This window comes from Crinia signifera, chromosome 8, assembly GCF_055691185.1.
Source record: "Crinia signifera chromosome 8, ASM5569118v1, whole genome shotgun sequence".
Taxonomy (NCBI): domain Eukaryota; kingdom Metazoa; phylum Chordata; class Amphibia; order Anura; family Myobatrachidae; genus Crinia; species Crinia signifera.
In genome coordinates this window covers 119,422,994-119,448,748 of record NC_139224.1, presented here as the reverse complement: position 1 = coordinate 119,448,748, position 25,755 = coordinate 119,422,994, and the positions used below count along the sequence as shown (strand labels likewise).

At 41.7% G+C, this 25,755-nt stretch overlaps 1 protein-coding gene across 3 annotated transcripts in view; it reads left to right on the top strand.

The window, feature by feature from the left end:
- The window catches only part of PLPPR5 (phospholipid phosphatase related 5), a 281,612-nt gene that overhangs the window by 219,852 nt on the left and 36,005 nt on the right, over positions 1-25,755 (top strand). The window contains exon 6 of one of the 3 annotated variants that reach the window (XM_083157061.1): positions 11,880-11,959. The exons of 1 other annotated variant lie outside the window; for it this stretch is intronic. In XM_083157061.1, coding sequence (XP_083013187.1) covers positions 11,880-11,959 — 80 coding nt within the window. Of the gene's footprint in view, positions 1-11,879; positions 11,964-25,755 lie in introns of all 3 variants that reach the window. One more of the 3 variants, XM_083157062.1, reaches the window with a different exon arrangement.

Genomic DNA, 25,755 nt, shown 5'->3' with positions numbered 1-25,755 from the left:
ATATTAATTATAATGCCGTATTTATAATATCTTTGGTGGTGCGTAATTGACTACCATATAATTTTTTGGTGATGCGTAATTGACTACCGTATATCTTTCTGGTGGTGTATAATTATAAATTGACTACCGTATTATTTTTTGGTGGTGCGGAATTGACTACCATACAGTATATCTTTCTGGTGGTGCGTAATTATAAATTGACTACCGTATAATTTTTTGGTGGTGCGTAATTGACTACCATATGTCTTTCTGGTGGTGCGTAATTATAAATTGACTACCGTATATTTTTTGGGTGGTGCATAATTTACTGCCGTATATCTTTCTGGTGGGACCTAATTGATTGAGTACCGTATAATCGTATATAAAATAAATACCTCTTTATTGTTGCATCTACTGCCATATATACTTGCACTCCAGTGGTGCTGTGCTGCGGTGTAATATTATATTGCATAACTCCACAAAAATAATGGAGATGCAAAATATGGAGAATCAATTAGGGAAAGATGAAGGGCTGCTTCCTCTTACTTCTGAATGTGCTGCAAATGCAAGTAGTAATGATGACATAGATGATGAGATTCCATCAACGTCGTCTGCCAAGGCCGATGTTTAGTGTGAAAGTACGGGGCACGTAAAATCCAAAAAGCCAAAGTTGAGTCAAAGGAGGACCAGAAAAAATAAATTCAAATTATTGGAGGAGAAACGTAAAATTGGCAATGTGCCATTTATGACAAGGAGTGGCAAGGAATGGTTAAGGCCCTGGCCTGTATTCATGACTGGTGATTCAACTACACATGACCATGCAAGCCCTCCTACTCCCCCCCCCCCCCTTTAGAAATTTGAAGAGATTTCAGCTGTCATCAAAAACACAACAAATATCTCTGCCTACTAAAGTAGTGTTACCTCTAGGAATTTTTGGGGGCAGGGCGCCGCTGCACGGGGGCAGCGCAATGGGGGGGGACCGGGCCCTCCAACATCACAGTTGTAGGCAGTCCCAGGCTGCCAATGTCACAAAAGGGGCGTGCCCGGGCCGCATCATCATGTAAAGGGGTGGTCCCGGTCAGTTGCTGAGCTGCTGAGGAAGCGCCAGTCATCGCCGTCCACGGTGGCGCTGGGCTACCCCGTGCAAACCATCGGGCCGGCACCAGGCTGTTTTAGTGGGGCAGTGCTAGAGGGGCAGGGTGCATTTTGCCCTTCAAAAATTGGGCATTGCACAGCACCCTGCTAAAATATCCTAGCGGGAACACTATAAAGAAGACATGTTATCACAAACCCCCAAGGAGAGTCCAAGGGGTTGAAAGTTGCGATGCCTGACCTTCCCATCGCTCCTTCCACCATTTTCAGCACTCCCTCTGCATATGCTGGAAGGATCACCCACAGTGCAGTTCCTGATTTAGATAATCGTGTCAATGTTGTAGACTGAGAGGAGGATATTGATGTAGCTGGAACTGGAAATGGAGGAGGAAGTTGATAAGGAGGATGCTGAGGTGGTTTGCTTAAATGAGGCACCAGGGGGGAAAACAGTTGTTGTCCATGGGATGAAAAAGCCCATCGTCATGCCTGAGCAGAGGATCAATAAATCCTCCTCTACGGTCTGGAATTTTTTTATCTGAATCCGGACAATAAATGTATTGCCATATGTAGCTTATGTAACGCTCCAATAAGCAGGGGTAAGGATCTTGCCCATCCTCCCTTATACGTCACCTGAAGACCCTTCATAAATCAGTGTTTAGTTCAGGAACTGCGGCTAGCAGTCCAGGGATACCTAAATCCATTAGTTCTCCTGTTGGAGCGAAGCGCCTAAAAATCACACCACCAACTCCATCCTCATCAATCTCCTCCTCGATCCTTATCGGGAGGGGTCCTGCAGGCCATGTCTCCAGCATGACTGACTCCCCTTCTATCCGAGATTCCTCCGGAGGATCCTGCAGCTCTACGCCTACTACAGCCGCTGCTGCTGTTGCTGCTGGGAGTCGGTCATCATCCCAGAGGGGAAGTCGTAAGACCGCTACATCTTTCACTAAGCAATTGACGGTACAACAGTCATTTGCCATGAGGATGAAATACGACAGCGGTCATCATATGGAAAAGCGGATAACTGCGGCCTTGACAGCTATGTTGGTGTTAGACGAGCATCCGGTATCTGCCATCAGTGGAGTGTGATTTAGACGGTTGATGGAGGTATTGTGTCCCCAGTACCAAATCCGTCTAGATTCCACATCACTAGGCAAGTGATACCCGCAATGTACAAGGACGTCAGAAAAAGTGTCCTCATTGCCCTGAAAAATGCGGCTGTAACCACTGTCCACTTAACTATGGACATGTGGACAAGTGAATCAGGGCAAACTAAGGACTATATGACTGTGACACCCCACTGGGTAGACCTTCCGCAGCAGCAGCATCTCCTGCATGCCCGCTCCTTCCAACGCAGGCTACGCTGTGTATCACTGGTTTCAGGAAGAGGCACAACGCCGACAAGCTCTTAGAGAAACTGAGGGAAATCATCTTCCAGTGGCTTAGACTCTCCTGGGGAGTTGTGGTGTCAGACAATGCCAGTAACATTGTGCGGGCATTCCAAAACGTGCCATGTTTTGCCACACAATAAATTTGGTGGTGCAGCATTTCATCAGAAGTGACAGGAGCATGCAGGAGATGCTTGAAATTTGCGGACACTTTCGACATTCTGCCACTGCCTGCTAAAGGCTGGAGCGGCAGCAAAAACTCCTCCACCTGCCCTGCCATCAGCTTAAACAAGAGAGGGTAATGTGCTGGAACTCCACCCTCTATATGCTGCAGAGGATGGAGGAGCAGCAAAAGGCCATTCAAGCCGACACGGCCACCTACAACAAAGGCAGAGGAGTGGGGCTGCACCTGACTCAAGCACAGTGGAGGCTGATTTCCGTGTTGTGGATGGTTCTCCAGCCATTTGAACTAGCCAAACGTGAAGTAAGTTCCGACACTGCCAGCATTAGTCAGGTGATTCCCCTGATCAGGCTGTTGCAGAAGCAGCTGGAGAAAGTGAAGGAGGAGCTAAAGTGTAGCGATTCCGCAAAGCACGTCGCTCTTGTGGATGAAGCCCTCTATATGCTTTGCCAGGATACGAGGGTGGTCAGTCAAAGACCTGCTGGCCAGGAGATTGTCATCTGAAGGGGACCGTGACATGGCCAGAGCTCCTCCTTAATTTTCTCCCACACCTGTGCCTGCGAGGAAACAGCTGCAATTTCCCATACAACCTGCTGGCGGGGATGCAGGGCAGGCAGGAGGGAGTTTGGACAGCTGGTCCGAATGAAAGGACCTGGCAACGATTGCTGACATGTCTACTGTTGGTGCATTGGATGCTGTCACCATTGAAAATGTGGTGCAGGATTACTTTGGTGACAGCATCCAAGTAGACATGTCAGACAGTCCTTACCTGTACTGGCAGGAAAAAAAGGCAGTTTGTAAGCCCCTGTACAAACTGGCACTATTTTACCTGAGTTGTCCCCACTCCAGTGTGTACGAAAGTGTTTTTAGTGCAGTGGGGAACCTGGTCGGTGAGCAGCGATGGAGGTTGCTTCCGCAAAATGTGGAGAAGATAATGTTTATAAAAATGAATTATCAATTATTCAATGAAGACTAGGAATTGCCTCCAGAGATTATAACGGGACCTGTGATTGTGGAGTCCAGCAGGGACGAATTGATAATTTGTGAGGCTGAGGAAGTACACACTGAAAGGGGCGAGGAATCAGAAGAGGAGGAGGATGACGAGTGACAATGAAATCTTGTCGCTGTAGAGACAGATTATATTGTGTGGGGGCCCAAACAAACCAATCATTTCAGCCACAGTTTTTTAGGCCCTGTCGCTGAAATGGTTGGTTTATTAAAGTGTGCATGTCCTATTTTCGCAACATAAGGGTGGGTGGGAGGACCCAAGGACAATTCCATCTTGCATCACCATTCATTAATCCTACTGCTGAGAGTCATTCATATGTGGGACTTGTCTTTAAATGCATACAACTGTTTGCATTCCACTAATGAGAGTAATTAATTGCTGCACCAATTGCCCACTGCTCCTCGGCTGGTCGCCGCCTGTGCTCAATAGGGTGTTACAGGTGTCTCCGGGAAGCCATTCTGCAGTGTCGTTAATGTAGGCACTGTACCTTAATCACTGATAACTGATACATGAGTGTGTCACAGACACTGTAATGCAGATGATATTCCCTATATTATTCCCGGAGTCCACCGCTGCCGCTCTCACCCTGCATTATTCTGGGAGTCCGCCACTGCCGCTTTCATCCTGTATTTTTCTGGAAGTCCACCATTGCCGCTCTCACCCTGCATTATTCTGGGAGTCCGCCACTGCCGCTTTCACCCTGTATTTTTCTGGAAGTCCACCATTGCCGCTCTCATCCTGCATTATTCTGGGAGTCCGCCACTGCCGCTTTCACCCTGCATTTTTCTGGGAGTCTGCCACTGCCGCTCTCACCCTGCATTATTCCAGGAGTCCGCCTCTGCCGCTATCACCCTGCATTATTCCGGCAGTCTGCCACTGCCGCTCTCACCCTGCATTATTCCAGGAGTCTGCCACTGCCGCTCTCACCCTGCATTATTATGGGAGTCCACCACTGCCGCTCTCAACCTGCATTTTTCTTGGAGTCCGCCACTGCCGCTCTCACCCTGCATTATTCCTGGAGTCCGCCACTGCCGCTCTCACCCTGCATTATTCAGGGAGTCTGCCACTGAGGCTATCACCCTGCATTATTCTGGGAGTCTGCCACTGCTGCTCTCACCCTGCATTGTTCCAGGAGTCCGCCACTGCCGCTCTCACCCTGCATTATTCTGGGAGTCCACCACTGCCACTCTCACCCTGCATTATTCCGGGAGTCCGCCACTGCCGCTCTCACCCTGCATTATTCCGGGAGTCTGCCACTGCCGCTATCACCCTGCATTATTCCGGGAGTCTGCCACTGCTGCTCTCACCCTCCATTGTTCCAGGAGTCCGCCACTGCCGCTCTCACCCTGCATTATTCTGGGAGTCTACCACTGCTGCTCTCACCCTGCATTATTCCGGGAGTCTGCCACTGCCACTCTCACCCTGCATTATTCCAGGAGTCTGCCACTGCCGCTCTCACCCTGCATTATTATGGGAGTCCACCACTGCCGCTCTCACCCTGCATTATTCTGGGAGTCCGCCACTGCCGCTCTCACCCTGCATTATTCTGGGAGTCCGCCACTGCCACTCTCACCCTGTATTATTCCGGGAGTCCGCCACTGCCGCTCTCACCCTGCATTATTCCGGGAGTCTGCCACTGCCGCTATCACCCTGCATTATTCTGGGAGTCTCCCACTGCTGCTCTCACCCTGCATTGTTCCAGGAGTCCGCCACTGCCGCTCTCACCCTGCATTATTCTGGGAGTCCACCACTGCCGCTCTCACCCTGCATTATTCCGGGAGTCTGCCACTGCCACTCTCACCCTGCATTATTCCAGGAGTCTGCCACTGCCGCTCTCACCCTGCATTATTATGTGAGTCCACCACTGCCGCTCTCACCCTGCATTATTCTGGGAGTCCGCCACTGCCGCTCTCACCCTGCATTATTCTGGGAGTCCGCCACTGCCACTCTCACCCTGTATTATTCCGGGAGACTGCCACTGCCACTCTCACCCTGCATTATTCTGGGAGTCTGCCACTGCCACTCTCAGCCTGCATTACTATGGGAGTCCGCCACCTCCCTTCTCACCCTGCATTACTATGGGAGTCCATCGATGCCACTCTCACCCTGCATCACACAACCAGATTGTCTAAGTGACAGGAGCGTTTCTGCCACTGCCCGCAGAATGCTGCCGAATCGCCCACTGCTCCTTGGCTAGTGGTAAACAACACAATCAAACCATCACCATTCATTAATCCCACTGCCTAGAGTCATTCATGGGGTAACTGGACTTGTCTTTAAACGCATACAACTGATTGCATTCAATACAGTGGTAATAATAAATTATAATCATTCACATAGCTGACCAATCCTACTGCTGAGAGTAATTGATTGCTGCACCAATCGCCCACTGGACCTCGGCTGGTGGTAAACAACACGATCAAGCCAGATAGTGGTCTTATTAGATATTAAACTGATAAGAAAAGATACACAGCACACTCGCAGACCAACTCAGTGCTGCACCAATCGCCCACTGATCCTCGGCTGGTGGTAAACACGATCAAGCCAGATCGTTTTTGGGGCCTAGTTTGCCAAACTGCCACCCTGTCTGCCTCTGCAGTGCCACTCCTAGATGAGCCACGTGTTTGAGCCGCACACTTGTGTGGCTCAGCATCGTTATACAGCTACCTCGGTGCAATCTCTTGCCCTAAAAACAATAATGTGAGGTGTGAGGTGTGAGGTGTTCAGAATAGATTGGAAATTAGTGGAAATTAATGTTATTGAGGTCAATAATACCATAGGAGCAAAAAAACACAATCAACCTGCGTTTTTGGTAGTTTTTATGCCTTTTTAAAAAACAACCAAAACGTTTTGGCAAAACCGATTAAAACCCAAAACCTGAAGGTAATCAGAACTCAAAACCCAAAACGCGAAAAGTGGTCGGTGCACATCCCTAGTTCATTGAAACTTGTGTGTTTTCACCCGCGGCTTCTGCCATCATATAGGGGCTAATTATATAACCATGATCAAGCCTGTTACCCATGGACAGCTATTGCAGGTAATAGGATATCCCCTGTTAACTATGTGGCTGTGCCTCTCTCTTAATGGATACTTTATACAAACCTGTCAGATCTGGCTAATAAGCACGTATGTAAATGTAGCATTTAACACTAAAACTTGGTGAAGCATTACTGTACATTATGGAATTGGTTTTCAGTTTCCTTTACTCATCTATGAGGAACACTTATGGGGCATTCACATGAGGCGATTTAATCTTAATTTCTAAGCAATCTGGCTAGATTGCTTAGAAATTAAGGGGGTTATTCTGGTCGGTTCTAAGTGAGGGTCACTTAGATATGCGTGCACATTCCACATCATTTGATGGTAGGCGACCATCAAAGGATGTGGGTGTTCACCCACAGATTGCGAATGGATGTTTATGTTAAACATCCAATTGCAGGCCCTGCGTGCGAACACACATAGTAAGGGGGTGGGTGGCTTGGCATCTGATTTGCGGGGGTTTGGTGGACTCAACCAGAATAACTCCCTAAGTACAAATCACTTACTGTGTATGCCCCACAGCAATGGCGATGCATGATCTCACACATCACTATCACCAGGCTAGATCATTCAAGCCTGCAGAATATATCTAGTCATCACCAGTGTTCTCACACCAGAGAACACAGGCCATGACAGATCACTCAACACACATCATAATCTTATTTTACAATTTCTCCAGTTTCTTCAGTGATGCTACTGTATATCTTTAATGTTAGTTTTATCATTTGCCTTGAACTGCTTAACTAGATATTTACTGTAGCATCTATTTCTGTTTCTAAATGTGTGTTTCCCCCAAGTTTCTATGGCTAAAACAGACTAAATGGTCTGGGGATGGTTATGGATTAAGGAGGACAGTGATTTTTTTTATTTTTAGCACTTTCTCTACTTTTACCACTTAGAAACCTGCATATATTATTATTATTATCGGTTCTCCCAAATTCAGCTGCCACAAGCAGGTCTATTGTTTGGGGCTTTTTAGCCATCCTGTTTTCATGTTAGGTAAGTTTCAAAACTGACCTTTAGTAAATGTCAGATTTTTATAGTAGCTCAGTTCTTTTTGGCCAAATTTATTAGATTTTTAGGATTTATCTTGTTGGCTGTCCAAAACATGTGAGAGCCGGTAGCCAATAAGATGCCTTTTTGAGTTCCGAGTAAACATGGGTAAATCCGAACCTGCACTTATCCATTTAGTTGATTTTCAATTGGTTTGACTTTAGTTTTCCAATTTGCTAAATCAATGGGAAAGCAAACAAAAATAAATGTGCCAAGTATCTCAGATTGGTCTGTTAGTGAACATCCAGGGTGTCTTGCTCAAGTCCTAGAAGCAACCAAACACCAGAAATCCTTTATGCCCTTATGGTTGATATGATGACAGCATTATCTCTTGTTTACAAATGGACTTTGCAGCTCATCAGTAGTATTAAGATTTTACACACAGAATTTAATTTACAAATTATCAAAAAATACCCCCACACACAAAAAAAAATCTAAAAAACATTTACAGTACATTGGTCCAAGAGGACAACAAAGAGCTGAAAAAAGATAAATTCCATACCATATACCCAACAAATTATTTAAAAAATATATAGTAAACTAAAGGAAGTCTCCTATGCGATAATTAAGCACTAATAGGTGTACAAAGATGTTGTTTGAAAATGTAGTACAGGTTGAGTATCCCTTATCCAAATATCCAAATTATTCTGAAAACCATAGTCTTCAAAATTCACTTTTATTTTTTGCTAAAAACCTACTGTACTGGCTACATCTGTAACTGGCACTACTGGGGAAATAACATGTAACTGGCACTAAATATGTGCAAGGACATGATTACTTTGCATTTAAATTCAGTGCCTGAGATTGTACACTTTTTTTCATGCTTTAAAACCTTGTTCCATGCACAAATAAAATACATTTGTGTGTATTTCATGTGTTTGACGTGCTTATACAACGTGCATGCAAGATTCATCAAGATACCTCATTCAAATATAAAAGTATTCCAAAATACAGAATAATCCATTATCCAACATTCTTCTAGTCCCGAGCATTTTGGATACTCAACCTGTACAGACAACCCACTAAGATGAATGTAATTTAATGATACAGGGAAAGTTAGAAAATGGCTGCATGGTTCAGATGTTATATTCAATATGTGATTTATCTTTTATTTAATTTCCAATTGACTCCTTCATAACAATATTAGAAGCAAATTAAATTGTGTATATTTTTAGAGAAAGATTTATAAAAGTTTGGATAACGATTGGACAGATAAAGTACCAAACAATCTTTTTATCTCTCCAAGTTTTGATAAATCTTGCTATTAGAGATAAAATGTTTCAAAATTGTGTTTTGAAAAAAATAAATAAAGTTAATTTGCACTATAGCATCACTGTTTAGTAACTCATTATTTATTTATGATATAAGAATACAACAATTTCAAAATATAAAGCACAAAATTGCACAAATAATTTAATTTTGTACCTTAAACTTCTTAACCACAGAAATAGTTTTACACAATTTCTGTTTTGAAAACAAATTACTTAATAGTACAAGATTATGTAAAAAATATAGAATATGTTATATAAAGAACTAAGGGGCTAATTCAGCATGGATCACTAATAAGAGAATTTGCAAATCGAATAATTTAACAATTGCGCATGCACGAAGGAAAAAAGTGACAGAAAATGTATACGGATCATAAATGCAATTTGGCCAGAGCTTGACAGACAGGAAGCCAGCATTTTGGGGTGGTAACCTCCCTTTTGTGGGTGTGTCTGAAAAAAGCAGGCATACCCAGATGTTTTTGAAGAAGGTCTGTGATGTCAGTGATGACCACCTCCAGCCTGTCTCACTCACAGATTAAAGGAAGCCTCAGACCTGCTCACAATTGCACATGGAAAAATCTATTTGATAATTTGGAAATTGTGTATAGATTTGCGAATGGATCACAGTTGATTCTCCTATTAGTAATCCATGCTGAATAAGCCCTTAAATTCCATTTTTTGTTCTAGTTTTGATTTAAACTTGCTCATTTATAATAATATCAATGAGAATCAGATTAACTGATTTCTATTGATGAAATACAACAACATTTTTAATTTTAAAACTATTTTAAGAAAAAATAATAATTCTTTAGGGGGATATTTAAATACCCACAATTGGAGCCCATTTATAGATCCAAAAATACACAGGATCATGGATATGTCCCAGATTCATGTGTTTTTGTGGCCACAATCGCAAAAATGGGTCATTTATATTATCACGGATTCTTTTTTCCTTACGCGTTGGGCAGGGGAAAATAAAATCCTTGATGACTGCCAGTTTTCAGATCAATTAGCTGAGATATATTACTGCAGCTGATTGAATAGCCCCTTAATGTAAAAGCAATGTTTTAACACATAATTAATTAGGGTACAAGATTAAGGGCGGTATTCAATCCCGGCTGCTATTTCTGCCTGTGGAAATAGCGTCCATCGCCTATTCATTGCTGCCGCTTCCAATAGCATTGAAGGCAGATTCTGACAAAACAGATTCGATTTACAGTCAAAACAATTTGGATCTATTTATCTAAAACAGCCACATATTGTCAAATTCACAGTCATTTTTCAACAATCTGCGTCCATTTTCGCCAGCAGGCTCATTTTCCGACACTCAACATCTGGAACATTGAATTCCGACTGTCGAGTTACAGTCAAGTTTACCAATATCGGACCGGGATTATGACTGTCGGAATCCCGGATTGAACCCCCCTAAAACATAAAATCTATTTGGTAAAGCACAAAATGAGCCATGGCACAAAATGGCATACAAAACACACATTTTTAACATTTGTTAAAACTTATTTTGACCTACAAAATAATTTCAGCAATACAACAATACAAAATATATTTGGTATTAAGCCTGCAATATTATTTTGTCACAGTAACATGTAATTTGTGGATTCACCAGTAATTACAAATATTGTTTACATTTATATATATACTGTAGAATGAGAAACCTATAAATGGCACACCTTATTTAATATTAATTTGGTAATCTATTTTCATCTATTTTGGGCGTCTAAATATGTTTAACTGCCTGCTCCAATGAAATCCTGTATGCCTGAAAATACAACCATTTCATGCTGTCTAACTTTGGGCCTTATTTAGATCTGAGCCCAGTACAAATTTGTTTGAAAAATGGGCAAAACCATGTGCACTGCAGGTTGGGGCAAATGTAACATGTATAGAGAGAGTTAGATTTGTGTGAGTTATTTTGTTTTTGTGCAGGGTAAATACTGGCTGCATTATTTTTACACTGCAATTTAGATTTCAGTTTCAGCACACCCCACCCAAATTTAACTCTCTCTGCACAGGTTTCTTCTGCTCCACCTGCAGTGCACATGGTTTTGCCTATTTTCCAAACAAATTTGTACTGAGCTCAGATCTAAATAAGGCCCTTTGTGAGATTAGTTGTAGAGTAAACTAATAATTGTTAGATTGGTGTCACTTTCATGGTTTCTACTGGGAGAGAATAATCAGGCTGAGGTAACTATCATGATATAACTGCATAAGTTGCATGGGTCATATAGTTATTGAATCAGATCAAAATTGTGAGGGACCAGGTCGATAGTATTATGATGGATCTTTACAATTGGGTGATCACCTAGAAAAAATGAACATATGAAAAAGGTTCATATGTCTTTGGTCAACAGGGTTGAAAGGTTAACATTCTACATGGAAAAGGCTGACATGAGTTTTTCACCTTTTTTTTGGTGTCTATGATGACATACATCAACATGGACACCTTAAAGGTGTACTGCATCCCCTCCATGTCTGGCTTTGCTTGCCATGCTCCACTTGGATAGTAAATAAATGAAAAACTCATGTCAACCTTTTCATGTAGACCTACTGCATGTGTCAACCTTTTGACTATGTCGACTTAAAGCATGTCGTCCTATTTCATGTGTCAACCTATGGCCTGTCGACCAATAGTGGGCTTCCATTTGTTAGATAAGCTGAACTGAAGGGACAGTAGGTAGCGCTGTTGTCAATGTTGCAATTACTTTTGTTTTTATATACCATAGTACGTATTTCTAAATCATGTTGGTAGTCCTTTGTTATGTCCATTCTATGTTATGACGTTTTACATGTTTTGGTCACAGTAAAATGTATCTCAAATTCTTTCCCTACATGTTTGATTGTTGAACAAATAGGTATATTCAGCAACAGGTGATGGGCCCAGATATACCACAACAGAAGAATACAAGCAACCTTCCAGTAAAATCTGCAAAGTGTATGTGAGTAACTCAATACTGCATTTCAAAGGGAATACAAAAGTAGAAGAAAATAACTGACAGCTAACATATTAAACTAACAGTGGCTAAACCACGTACAGTAATGAAAATTATCAGCTGTTATCAACTGCTCCAGACTTGTCCTTTTACGTTCTTGCCGCAAGGCTTATGCATCAAAGCAAGATGTCACATCATAGTGGGGAGCGGGCATTTAACGCTCCCACGATGCCATTGAAGTGAATGGAAATTGGCCAGCTAATTCACATAATACTGCTATCCGATAATGACTTGTGGGATGTCATTATTACAGTCTGACCAAAGGTCAATAACCGAAGGTCAAAAATGGGATAAGAGATACAGAAGTTATAAGTGAACAAGTTATTTGGAAATGATGTCTGGAACCAGAAAATGACCAACAGTTGTTAGTAGGTCAGTCTTGTGAGCATTGGATCTCACAGAGACTCCTCTATACAATATCTTATAACATTTTAGTGTATAATAGTGTAGAGAGCAATACCAGAACAAGGCAGTTTGTAATACAAAAATTAAGGGTATTGATACCCTCTCACCAAGGGTAATGAAGTCCAAGTTTGGTGGCCATGTAGGATGCCAGCCAAGCTCTGAATTTCCTTTAAAAGGGCAATTATTCACAAGGTATGGCTTTGTCCTTTAAATGATTGCCCATTTAAAAATAATCATCTGAGTTCACTGAGGGCCACTGAACTGAGATTTCATTATATCTTGCCCCAAGGGCTTCGGTGAGATGTCTTAGTTCAGTGGTAGACATTTTACAGACAACCTAGCTGCTGCACAGCTGCAATCATTAATCACTGACACATTTTAAAAGATACACAGATGGAGCTAATTAGCTCACTTGTGATTCTGTGAGGAGACCTGCAAAACATGCACTGTTGGTAGCTCTGGAGGACTAGGGTTGGCTACCCGGTCTTAGTTACTACCTGATGGCTAGATGCTGGTGGTGTGTAGGTTGTTGTGCATTCAGAGGTCTATGTAGAAGAATCATACAGTCTGTGCCATCCACTTTGTCATATACTTGTAAAGTGAAAACCTGGGCACAAATTAGACAAATAAGCTTTTCTATACAGCTTTCTTATGCATTTCTAGTCCACTTTGAAGAGGGAGAAACAGACAACCTCTTAGAGAGTGGGAAGCTGTTCACAGGAGGGATTCCTTGTGGGAGGCACACTTTTCTTTTGTAGGAGATAATGAGTGAGATAAAATGTAGCTTTTAATTCCAATTATTTAAAATAATCGCTCAAAAAAAGAAAGAAGAAAGATGATTTATACATAATAAGCTGTCTATAATAAACAAATTTTGATAGACAATAAAGAATTGTTGCCACTTAGTGTCACAAGAAATTTATGTCTGAACAGTGGCAGTTAGTTGTAACTGGGGGCACCTCCAACACTAAGTAACTATCGTATATGATTGATACAAAATTAAGTTACGTTGGTTATTCATTAATTATTTTGTTCTATGTTTGTCTTGTCCTGTGCATTATAAAATTGTCCTTGCTACCTGCATTTCTAGTCCAGTCAGATGCCTCTGATGAAAATAATATTGGTGGAATTATTAACACTTTCATTTTTTTTTATTGTTTGACTCTTCCTATTATGGGTTTCAGCACCTCATGGAAGCAGCCATTTTGATTTACACACATCATTTTCACAGAGTATTGGATTTATCTAATTATTTATATTTTCTTACCAAAATATATATGTCAACTTCAAACTGCATGTGGGTGCATTGTAGAAGCTGCATGTAAGATCCAACATAATATATAAGCTTTTTCTTTTGGGGAAATTTTACCAAATAAGATTTTACAAAGTAAAGGACATCCCAAGCATATACATGGATTGTCAGAGACACTGTAGTAGTGCAACTCTGTACTATGAGTGATAACATAAATCAGGGATAGCCTACCCTGGCCCTCAAGAACTACCATCATATTTTGTTATCCAATTCAACCGTGGATCTTTAGAATGTGTTGGTTAAGAAATAATGCACCACATTCTTGAAAATAGTTGCACCACATTCTTGAAAATAATGCACCACATTCTTGAAAATAGTTACACCAGTGCACCAGTTAGGTGTTCTATTAGTAGCTTTCAAGGACCAGGGTGGCGGCTACCCCTGGCATAAAGTGTAACTACATGGTAATTATACTTCTGTGCAGTCTACCAACAAATACACTGTACTGAAAAATGCCATGGAAACAGGGCCTGAAGAAGGATTAAAACTGGCCTATGAAACCAGGGTAGAAAGAAACTCAGAAATGACAACATGAATTGTGACACTGTTCACTGGCATAATGTCACCCACTATGGAAATAAGAGGGACACCTAAATATAGTGCTTTGTGTGGGATGCCGTGCAACAGAAAAAAATTCCAGAAGGGTCAAAACATAGAATGGAAATCATATTCCTGGACTTTCGATGGGTCGCCCGAATGAACTGCTCGCACTCTTACATGGTTTCCTGGCTACATCTGGGACTGACTTATGGATTCATTAAAGACACCTTGCTGACATCTCCACCCTGATTGGCCTGCTCCATTATGGATAAGTTTGCTGCAAGGCCACAACATGAAGGCAATGGAAGACAGGTTGCTTAGGGGAAGGACAAGCCCAAAGCCATTTCTTGGATTTTGCAACCTTGAGATCATATCATGTTTATTGCTCATGATATGTTGCTTCTTGACTGAAACTGTTATTGTGAGTTCACAATGTTCATTAACCAAAATACTGTTCCAGAACTTGTTCTAATTGCAAAAAAGCACACATGAATTCGTGTTTAAGCGATGCCCTTGCAGGCTGTTAAAACACAGTCATTAAAAAAATTGAAATCTAAAGGAGACTTGGCATTAAAGACGATACACCTGGCAATTACCCATGAAGAATGCGATGATAAAATGTTTAAACAAGAGTTCAACATAATGGTAGAAACATAAAGAACCCGATAAAGAGATTAAGGGCCTTATTTTGGTTCACTCATTCTGACAAAATCCTTCTTAGATGGACAAAACCATGTGCACTGCAGGGGGCAGATATAAAATGTGCAGAGAGAATTAGTGCTTTTGTGGGAAACACAGATGTGGCGGTAATAGTTATATATTGGATGACATACAGTAGCTTCAGGCACAGTGGGAGTTATTCTCATTCACTCCTTCTGGCAAAATCATTCTTAGATGGACAAAACCATGTGCACTGCAGGGAGGGGGGGGGGGGGGGTGATGTAAAATGTGCAGAGAGAATTAGATTTGAGTGAGTTATTTTGTTTCTGTGCAGGGAAAATACTGACTGCTTTATTTTTACACTGCAATATGGATCTCAATTTGAAGTAAAACCCCACCCAAATCTAACTCTCTCTGTACAAGTTACATCTGCCCCACCTGCAGTGCACATGGTTTTGTCCATCTAAGAAGGATTTTGTCAGAAAGAGTGAACCAAAATAAGGCCCTAAGTAACACGGAGTACACACAGTGGGTCCAAATGAGCAGAAATCTCTGAAATGACATGGCAAACATGACATAATAAGGACCAGCCACAAAAAGCCTCAGTGGGTTATTAATAACAGCTGAAGACCAGGTGTAGGGTGCAGGTCATCAGTCTAGAACATGAAGAGCTGAGTCTAGGTTGCAGCCCCCACGTGTGGATACCAGTATTATATAGGCCCGGATGACCAGAACAAATTTCAAATGCGATACCCTTTTTGGATGATGTATTGCAGATGCATCTTTTTGCCTCTTCTTGTTTTTTTGTCTTTGATTTTGGCTAGAACTGCATTACCTGAGGGTAGGAAATATCTCCTACAGTAGTTACTGCCTAGTGAAAAGAAGTAAGATCTTGCAATGCAGGTCCTTTATAGTCAGTCAGAGCAATTGTCCACTAGAGGGCATCAGCTCTAAATGCCAATAACACAGGGGCTGCAATATCCTGGTGGGTTTCATTGGATGGCCGTATATTGAGTATAAATTTGTTGCATCAAGGTCACTAACTAAAATAAACAGTCTAAACAGCAGAAGGACACTCATGCAAGGCCGCAGGTACTTCTCGGATGTCCAGCATGATCAAAACACAGATGACCAGAACAGATTCCTAACAATCTGTTTATAGTCTTTCTGAAAACCATGGGATTCTTCCTGTTAAGGTGAAAATTCTAAAGGTTATGGAATCCTGCAGAAAATTCAAGAAAAGGCAAACAGTCTCTCAACAACAGCATACATTTTTGGCCTGGTAGGATAACTTCACAAGCAGGGACTTACTTCAACGGGAGGGACTTACTAGAATCAGGAACAAAGTGCCAAAATTGTATACTCCTTAATGTGGCAGTTTGGGTGCTATTTGTACAGTGTTTTATATTTTATTGATTACTTTTAAGCTTTGAATTTCTAGGTCAAAGCTCTGATGTATCTCTATTTGTTTTGTTACAAATTGTTTTGAAGTTATGACTTCGGTTTCTACAACAAAATAGAATTTTTAGCAGACACGTTGATTAATGATCCCTCTTATACTGTTAATGGAGGGTAAGACAGAGCAACACACACAGACTGTTAGCATGAAGAACAACTACTGCAATCTAAGCTGTAAAGTCACAACCCCAAGGGGGCACTAAGCAAGATTTAATAAAAAGGTACTTTAGATTGTTATCTTAGTATAAATGAGAACATCTTGAAACTAGACACTATCTTGACCACGCAGCCAAGTAATTAAACACTCAGACGCTCGGTACAATTTATTTTAGAACTAGATAACAAAAAAGACAGAAATAATGTCAATTGCCTATAACAATTGTTTTAAGTTTAAAGGCACACTAGTATATATTTACATTTGTCATATGAAGGTAGGGGAGATAGTTTGGCAAAAAAGGACAAGCAATGTGTAAAAATGTTTGTATGCTTTTGTCTTTAGCATGCACAGCTACAGCATGTATAGACGGCCTTTCCGTACAATCAGGGGAAAAAATAACACAATGCACATGAGAGAATAGTGTGGGCTTTTTCTAAGTATGCACATGTGCTAATTGATGGTCTGGTCTTATGAGAGAAGAGGGGAGCTTCTGGGGTCCAGAGGGCATTCAAGAGGACGAGTGACCCATAATTGCTTTGCTGCAATGTCTGTTGTTCTACCCAGTGGGGCATAAAGGGCCTACTAGGGGAATGCAATGGTAGGGGCCCTTGCTTAGCGGTGTGGCCAATCTCAAGAGGGGGTGTGGCTTTCCAACATTGACGCCTGGCTAATCTCTCTCTGGTCTGGGCCACTTTATAAATATATACCATGCATGATCATTTACCCAATATGTTGAAAATACACCATAGTCCTGTGCAGCCTATTGTAACATATGTATCATGCATAATTAAAATGCACAGACTGGAAGCTGGTCCCTGCAGGAGTGGTTGGGCCATCAGTTGGAACTGAGGATTCCCCTGTATTTTTTTTGGGACAGTTTAACCCATGCAGGGATTTAGAAGGGGTGATTAGTTCGATCGCCCCCCCTAGATATAGTCCCTCAAAAAAAGAAACCCTCGCCCAGTTGCAATGCCAGGATTTATTCCTCCAAGACCGCACAGCAGCCGCCTATTCCTCCATGAGTTACAGGCCTGCCCCTGTGCGCTGCCCAGTGGCGCATGTGTTGTTGTGCAAAATGAAAGCAGGGCTGTGACACAGGATAATTAAAAGCAAGGTTTTTTACAAGATGTAATCAGCGTCTGTCTGCTGCCATTTTCACGACCGTGGAGGAGTATGTGGCCCTGCTACCATAGAAACATAGAAACATAGAATTTGACGGCAGATAAGAACCTCTTGGCCCATCTAGCCTGCCCCTTTTTTAAACATGTTACCTCAAACCATATGTGATCCTTATTTTTTGGTAAGGATATCAATATGCCTATCCCAAGCATGTTTAAATTGTACTACTGTATTTGCCTCTACCACCTCTGATGGGAGGCTATTCCACTTATCTACTACTCTTTCTGTGAAGTAATTCTTCCTCACATTTCCCCTGAATCTTCCTCCCTCTAGTTTCAGTGCATGTCCTCGTGTTCTGCTGCTCCTCTTCCTGTGAAGAATGTCTCCCACCTGTACCTTGTTAAAACCCTTGATATATTTGAAAGTTTCTATCATGTCCCCCCTTTCCCTTCTCTGCTCTAAAGTATACATATTAAGATCTTTTAGTCTTTCCTGGTATGTTTTGTGATGTAGGCCATGCACCATTTTAGTTGCCCTTCTTTGTACAGTCTCTAATGTATTTATATCCTTCTGGAGATATGGCCTCCAGAACTGAACACAATACTCTAGATGAGGTCGTACCAATGACCTATACAGTGGCATTATTACTTCTTTCTTTCTACTGCTGATACCTCTCCCTATGCAACCAAGCATCTGACTTGCCTTCTTCATTGCTTTGTTACATTGCCTACCTGCCTTTAAGTCCCCTGAAATAGTGACACCTAGATCCCTCTCTTCCTCAGTAGTTTCCATTATAGTGCCATTTATACTATATTTAGTTTTGCATTTATGCAACCCAAGTGCATGATTTTGCATTTTTTGGCATTAAACTAATTGTAAAGTGCAGATCTGCCCCTGATCCACCCCTGATTCTACCCATGTGTATACAACCCATTGTACTTGTTAGCACATATGGCTCGTATATAGCAGAACACCTTAAAAGTATGGTACTGTAGTTGCTCTTATTTTTAACATTTAAAGAGCTGCTGATAAAAAAAAAAAAACATACAGTATAACAACACTTTTATGGCCTAACGTTGTAAAAAGTAGTTAATTACAGTCTATACCAGGTCTTATCACAGCCGGGAATCTGTTTAAATTGTATAGTGAGTTAGGGCAATTTAATTTTACTGTAAAGTGTTATGATGGTAATAAATACACTAATCACCCAGCACCTAAGGTGATAAAAAGGGGATTTCATGTAACTATTTGTAGTGAGTGATACAGTAAGATAAATAGCAGCAAAAATAAATACACAATATAGTGAAGCTGAGACTAAATGAATATTGAACCTTATTTTTAATATCCTGTTGCTGAGATGGATAGTTCATTTGAAGGGTAAAATATATTTTACTTTAGGTATATAAAAATGAATGAAACTAAATTGTGATTTGCAAAAAAAAACAAAATGTACATGATTTTATCGTAGATTTTTTGTTTCAGTATTCCAACTCCATTCCGGGTTCTTTGGGATACCAGCCAGGGTTTTGCTATACAAGGTTGGATAGAAAGCTGTAGAAAAACAACACTCCAGTGAAACAATTGTTCTAGCATACATGTCAGACTCCTGTTTCTATGCCAACTACAGCTTATCCAATCATCGTTCTTGGTACAATTTAATTAATCAATCTTTTGGTATGCAAATGTTATACATTTACAAAATGCAAGTTGTCAATAGAATGTTTATATTATTATTTCTGATCATATGTATAAAATCAATAATTTCAACTTGTATGCAGGTGAAAGCTTGCATTGTAGAAAACTACCTATTGTCGGTCATATTGATAATATATCATAATATTGCCTATTTAAACATGATCATCTATCACTGCTACTCATAGAAATAATAGATGATTATTTGAGACAATTTACCAATAGGCCTCAGCCAGTATATTGTATTCAATAAAATGATGCTGGATGCCTTCACTGTACTTCCGGGTTTGGACCTAGGCATGCAACTATGTAGCAGTGTATAGGAGGGGGGGTATATAGCCTACCAGATATACAATAGAAAATCCGGTACTTGTGTATAATCACGGCACCCACTACGGCATTTGCGTAGCGGGCTCTTCAGGGTAGTGAAATCGCATTGCGTCCCGTTTATAGTGGTATGCAATGCGTCCGATGCGATGCAATGAAATATCTGTACAGGAGTGGTTATACAATGAAATATTGCATTGGATGGCACCAGATGCGATGCACCAAATCCGATGCAATGCGATATTTCTTTGGACAAGCACCAATGACATGTGTTGTGATGGGTTCTTACAATGAGACCCCAGTATCCACGCCACCCCAAAGCGTGGTGAGTGCAGCGGAACGCGTCCTCCGACCTTTTCATACCCCCACCATTCACGTCTACGTGGAGTTGATTTTATATGGTGTGGCGAGCACAGCGAGCCACCGAGCCCGAAGCGTGGCGAGCGCAGCATGCCCCGCGAGGAGACGCGGAATACATGTAAAGTAATCCTCATCACCTCGCAAGGCTCGCTGCGCTCGCCACGCTTTTAGCTCAGTGGCTCGCTGCACTCACCACACTATATAAAATCAACTCCACGCCGACGTGGATAGTGGGGGTATGAAAAGGTCGGAGGATGCGTTCTGCCGCTCCTCACGGGGCTCAATGCGCTTGCCACACTTCGGGATGCCATGGAGAGTGGGGGTGTTGTACGGACACATTCACACAAGCAATATCATCCATCTGACACAGTAATCACAATGTGTGTTAACGATTAACTGCTCAATTTTAGGTAATAAATAATGAATGAAGAACATATAACAAATCATAGGAAATAAAAGTAACAATGATTCAATAACAATTCTAGGAACAATAAGAAATTAAAAAGTCAATCAGCTTTTGGGAGTAAAGTCAGCGCATTTTCTCCATATAAATTCTTGGAGATAAGAGTCTAAATGGTGGCGAGCTGTCCCATGTTGTCTCTTATTTCTCCATTAAGCTGAACACCAAAGTCTTTAATTGGTTTGAGTGTGGACCACACTTTCCGGATCCACGAAATTAAACCTATGATTTATATTGGTGGTACCCAGCACATTCCAATTTGGCCGTGCTGTAAGCACGCCAGCATTCACTGTATATGGTTGTTCCCGGCTCTATGTGGGCATTTATAGCGGACATGAGGGTGCTGGCATCCCGTTGGGGCACTGCAGTAAAAACATTGTCCCATTTTGCGGGATATCCCCCAAACACCCATTGTTGCGGTAACACTCTGCCCACATTACTCTTCCTTTTCACGAAGAGGCTTTCATCTACCTCCACTATCTGTCCAGAGCCCCCAATGCGGCGCTGTGGCTGTGCCAGCAAGTCCACAGTACATGCCTCCCTCATCCAGTTGTTGTAGTAGACCACTGTCTTGTTAGACAGATTCAGCTCACGCTGGCAAAAGTCAATAGAGGTCATCTCCTCCAACCATGCATAGATGAACCTGATGAGCTTTACAAAAGGCAAACGGCACCCTGGAAAAAAATGGGCTGCTCTGACACTCACCTTTTGGCGGCATGTCTTGATCTGGCACCTCCGACATACACTCTTTAACAGACATCTTTATTGGGTGCCCATTAGTACATGTTGCCGTGACTGGCAGCAGGTGACACTCCTGTAGGAAACGGATGGCATCTTCCGGCAGGTTAAACAGGCTCACAGATGCAGATGTTGCCGATGCTGCCATTGTTAATTCACAGAAATAAAACCAAAATTCACCAAAAAATGTATAATGTAATGCACACAGAAGTCCGAGTTGGGGGGGCATGGAGGGGCATGGGGCGGTGAGCTAGGCAATTTGCATATAGGAACGCCCAGCATTTCATGGGCGCTCCCAGGAGAATGCTGGGAATTCCCATGCAAATTGCCCAGTGATGCAGGTGTGGGGGCAGGCAGCTGACATTGCGGATGACAGCTGCCCGCCCTGTCCTCGCACAGGTTGCCTGCAGGTCTGAGACACCATAGAGGTGTCTAAGATCTGTGAGCGCTGAAGAAATCATTCGATTTCACCATTGAATGCTTTCTCCACAGCACCCAGGGCTGTGAATGGATAATTATGGAAATCATCCATTCCCATGCCTTCAGGGGGAGTAAACTGATCCTTTTAAACTGATCCTTTAAGTTTTTGTTTATTTTTCATGAAGATATGATTTTATTTTAAATACTTTTTCAGCAATATAATAACTGCATAATAAACATTATGGAATTTACAGTAATGTTGACTATATGTGTCTCAAAAGTTTATTTCATAGCAATGATTGTAGATTATTACAGTCATTTCACCCAGGGCTACACTTATTGTATACAGGGTTTGGTATCTAACAAAATTATCCAACTAAAAACTCATAAAATATTCCCTGGTTCTGGAACAATGGTCATTTCTCAGGGAATCGGAAATTTCCAGGTGACTATTACTTGTATCAAGAGCACCAAACTTATGGCATATATTATATATGAGCTCTTTATAGTGTTGGAGAACTGAAATTCAGAAATCTCCTGTCTTACCCAGCAGAAGTACTGACCATAACTCAGGTGCCAAGTGGTGAATATACTGTATCATGAATTTGCCCCATACAGTAGTTGGTAGTAGTTATGTGTTATAGAATAATGTTAGTTCTCTGTAGTGTTATATTACTTTAAAGGCTGGTGTTTTCAGACCTGAGTACATTGTTGCAAATTTGCAGACCGGGTGATTATCGATAGACTGCACATACATATGGATAGTGGTGCGCATGAGTAAGGTCATCCTGCGATAAAATCATGTCATCAAGTCTTTTGTCGATGGCCATAAGCAATTTGATTGACAGGAAGCCAGGGGTAGCAACCAGCTGTTTTCTGATAATGTCATGGAAAACGCAGGTGTGCCCAGGCGTTTGAGGGGCAGTCATGTGACTTCAGCTCCGGATGCAAGAATCGGACTGTTTCTATTGCAGCCACCAAGTAAGTCCTGGGCTACACACAGACTGCACACACTGGAAAAAACATTAGAGGGTGCACAAATTGCTAATAGATTTGCAGCTAATAGCAGATCCAACTAATTTTCCCAAGCCACGTTAAGCAATTTGCAGGCTTCCACGGGGTGGGATTTCACTCTGGTGGGGGCAGTGTATAGGTCTGAGTAAACTTCTAAATACCTGTGAATATGGTCATAATGCATGATGTATACTGTAGGTTGATAAGAATACAATGTAACTTACAGTATGTGTGTGATGTAGACCATGAAGCATCATAGTGAAGACAGCTGCGATGAAGATTCAAACTCTGTCAAGTCTCGGTTCGAAAGACTCCTCTCATGGATTTCAGGAACTAATCGTTTTGAACACCTTCATAAAACAAGGCAAACTTTGTATGTGTGCAAGAGTGCAGTGTTTGTTTGATGGACTGCCGTGTTGGCCTTTTGTGCAGGGTGGTTGGTCAAGCAGTGTGCGGGCCTTATAGCACTCAAATACTATATGTATAACCGAGGCAACAATATACAGTATATACTGTATATATATATTATATATATGTACGGTATCATGTTAGAATTTTTCTCTTTGCATTGCTCACAGTCATACATTTAGCATCTAATACAAATAAAGTCCAATAGGAATGATCTACTGGTTATATGACCTGGGAGACCACTGGACAATTCTAGTGGCAGAAGTGCAAGCATAGAAAAGAAAAAGTAAATAGTATTTATCTTTTAGGGTTACGTACAAAATACAAAGGGGTAAATTTACTAAGGGGTAGTTCTAATGAAGAGAAGATGTTTCCAATGAGATTCTACTTCTAATTTATTTAGCATCTTCTAGAAGATAATAGAATCTGATTGGTTGATGTGGGCATAGGTGCCAATTCTGTGGGTGCTCAAGGGCCCGAGCACCCACGGAAGTTGATGAGCACCCACGGGCCCGGATCTGAGTCCCGCTGCTGGACCGCTGTATTAACTTGCTAATTTGTGACAGCAGCACCCACATCGTCATTTATGTACCTGCACTGTGGGGGCATTTATGTACCTACAATGTACACAATATGTATTTGGCACTGTGGGGGGCATTTATGTATTTGGATTCGGTATGGAATCCTGGCGGTCGGAATCCCGGTGGTCAAAATCCAGATGCCGGAATCCCGACTGCTGAAATCATGACAAGGGGGGTGACATGGATCGCCCCCCCCCCCCTTGCGGGCTCGCTGTGCTTGCTAATTTATTCTCCCTATATGGGTCGTGGACAACCACAGAGGGAGAAAGTTTCATGATTTCGGCGGTCGGGATTCCGACCGCATCCCATGCATTTGGCCATAATGTGTAAAAAGGGATACTCTGCTGCTGTAATGTATAAAAAGAGTAACTTGAATATTGGAAACAACTGTGCTGCATAATATAAAGTGGTATTATTTTTTGGCTGTGCCCCTTCCCCATGAAGCCACTCCCTAATATTTTTGCCTTGAGCACCCACCAGCAAAAACATAAATCAGCACCTATGGATGTGGACAACATCCCATCCCATCCCATCTTCAGTAGAACTCCCATTATAGTAAATTTACCCCATTGTGTGCAGTCAATTGTTTCTCCCAGACTGATTTAAGCAAACTGTTTATTACTTTAATACAGCACTTACGTAGCTCATCGTAACGCTAAATGTTAAAAATATGTCTTGGACACAGCTCCGATCATAAATTGTCACAGGAACAAATAAGGTTGTGTCTTACCTGCCAAGGCAGCAGGGCTTCATGTGAGACTCCCTCCTCACTGATGCTCCAAATGCTCCTGGTGGTGTGCTGGTTTCTTTAGCTGTTGGATTATCTGTGTTGCCGGAGCATCCTGTATTTGTGGAGTCTGCTACTGTAGGCTGTTTAATCCTTCTGTGTAGTCTGGCACTAAATCTGAATTGTGCAGCCTATATACAGGTAAACTCACTCTATACTTACACCTCCTCACTGTCCCTATTTTTGCGGGAGAGTCATGATTTTCTGTTACTATCCCGCGTCCCACCCGGGGCCAGCAGTGTCCCAAACTCTTTTCAGATTTCAAGATTTCATTGTTGAATCCACTTTTGAGCTAGTTCTCTATTCTTCATCTTCTTCCTTGTTCAGGATCACAAACAATTCGAAATTAATAAAATTGTAGCCTCTAAAAATCTTATGGAGTTCTCTACTTCTTAATTGATGGGAAGGGCATTGTTTCTGAGGAACCCTTCTACATTAGATCTAAGAAGCTCTATGCTTCAAGTCTTCTTCTGGACAAAATACCTCACTAAACTGTTTTTTTGGGGTGTTGTTCAGAGTCCACTCTTAAAGGTTGTCTTACTGTCATGCTTCCATGTTGGGCTACTCTTTACCATCAGTGCTCTGGCAATGTGCTGGTTCCTGCAACCATTGGATTATCTGTGTTGCCTGAGTAGCCTCTAGTGGTTAGTATCTGGTAATGCAGTCACAAAATCTGAATTTGGCATTCATCTGAATTGCTTAGTTTATACTGTATAAACTTACGCTCTGCACCATGCTGGTGCCAGATTATAAGGTCTCCTGACTTTGCTTAGCATTATGACTGCTATTGTTTTTTTATTTATTTTTATGTGCACTAACTTGACTAACTATACAAATAGATTTGATCACTTAGTGGCAAACTGTAGGTATGTCTAGTGCACCTGTGTGATGTATTTAGACACACAGTCCACCGACACACCAGAGTATGCAAAGAAGTGGTCAAAAAATCGGGCGCAAACAATTCTGTTACTACAGAATAATTAGTAAAATATCAATATTTGACACTCCAATATATATTTTTGCAGCTCTCATTTGGGGGACTTCTGTATACCCCAAAGAAACAAACAACTCCAAATTACCAAAAAAGATAATAAGAGAGCAATAAGAGAGCACAATAATGGTACTAATGTTTAATAATTACTTAATATCAATTATTACATACTCAGCAATCATAAAATTACATACTTTAAAACATATACATAAAAAACATAGTATTTAGGCAGATCAATAGTAACCATGCAGGGCAAGTGTGTTTTGGATATAACCACAAGAACTCCGTCCTATGGCACCAAATATTTAA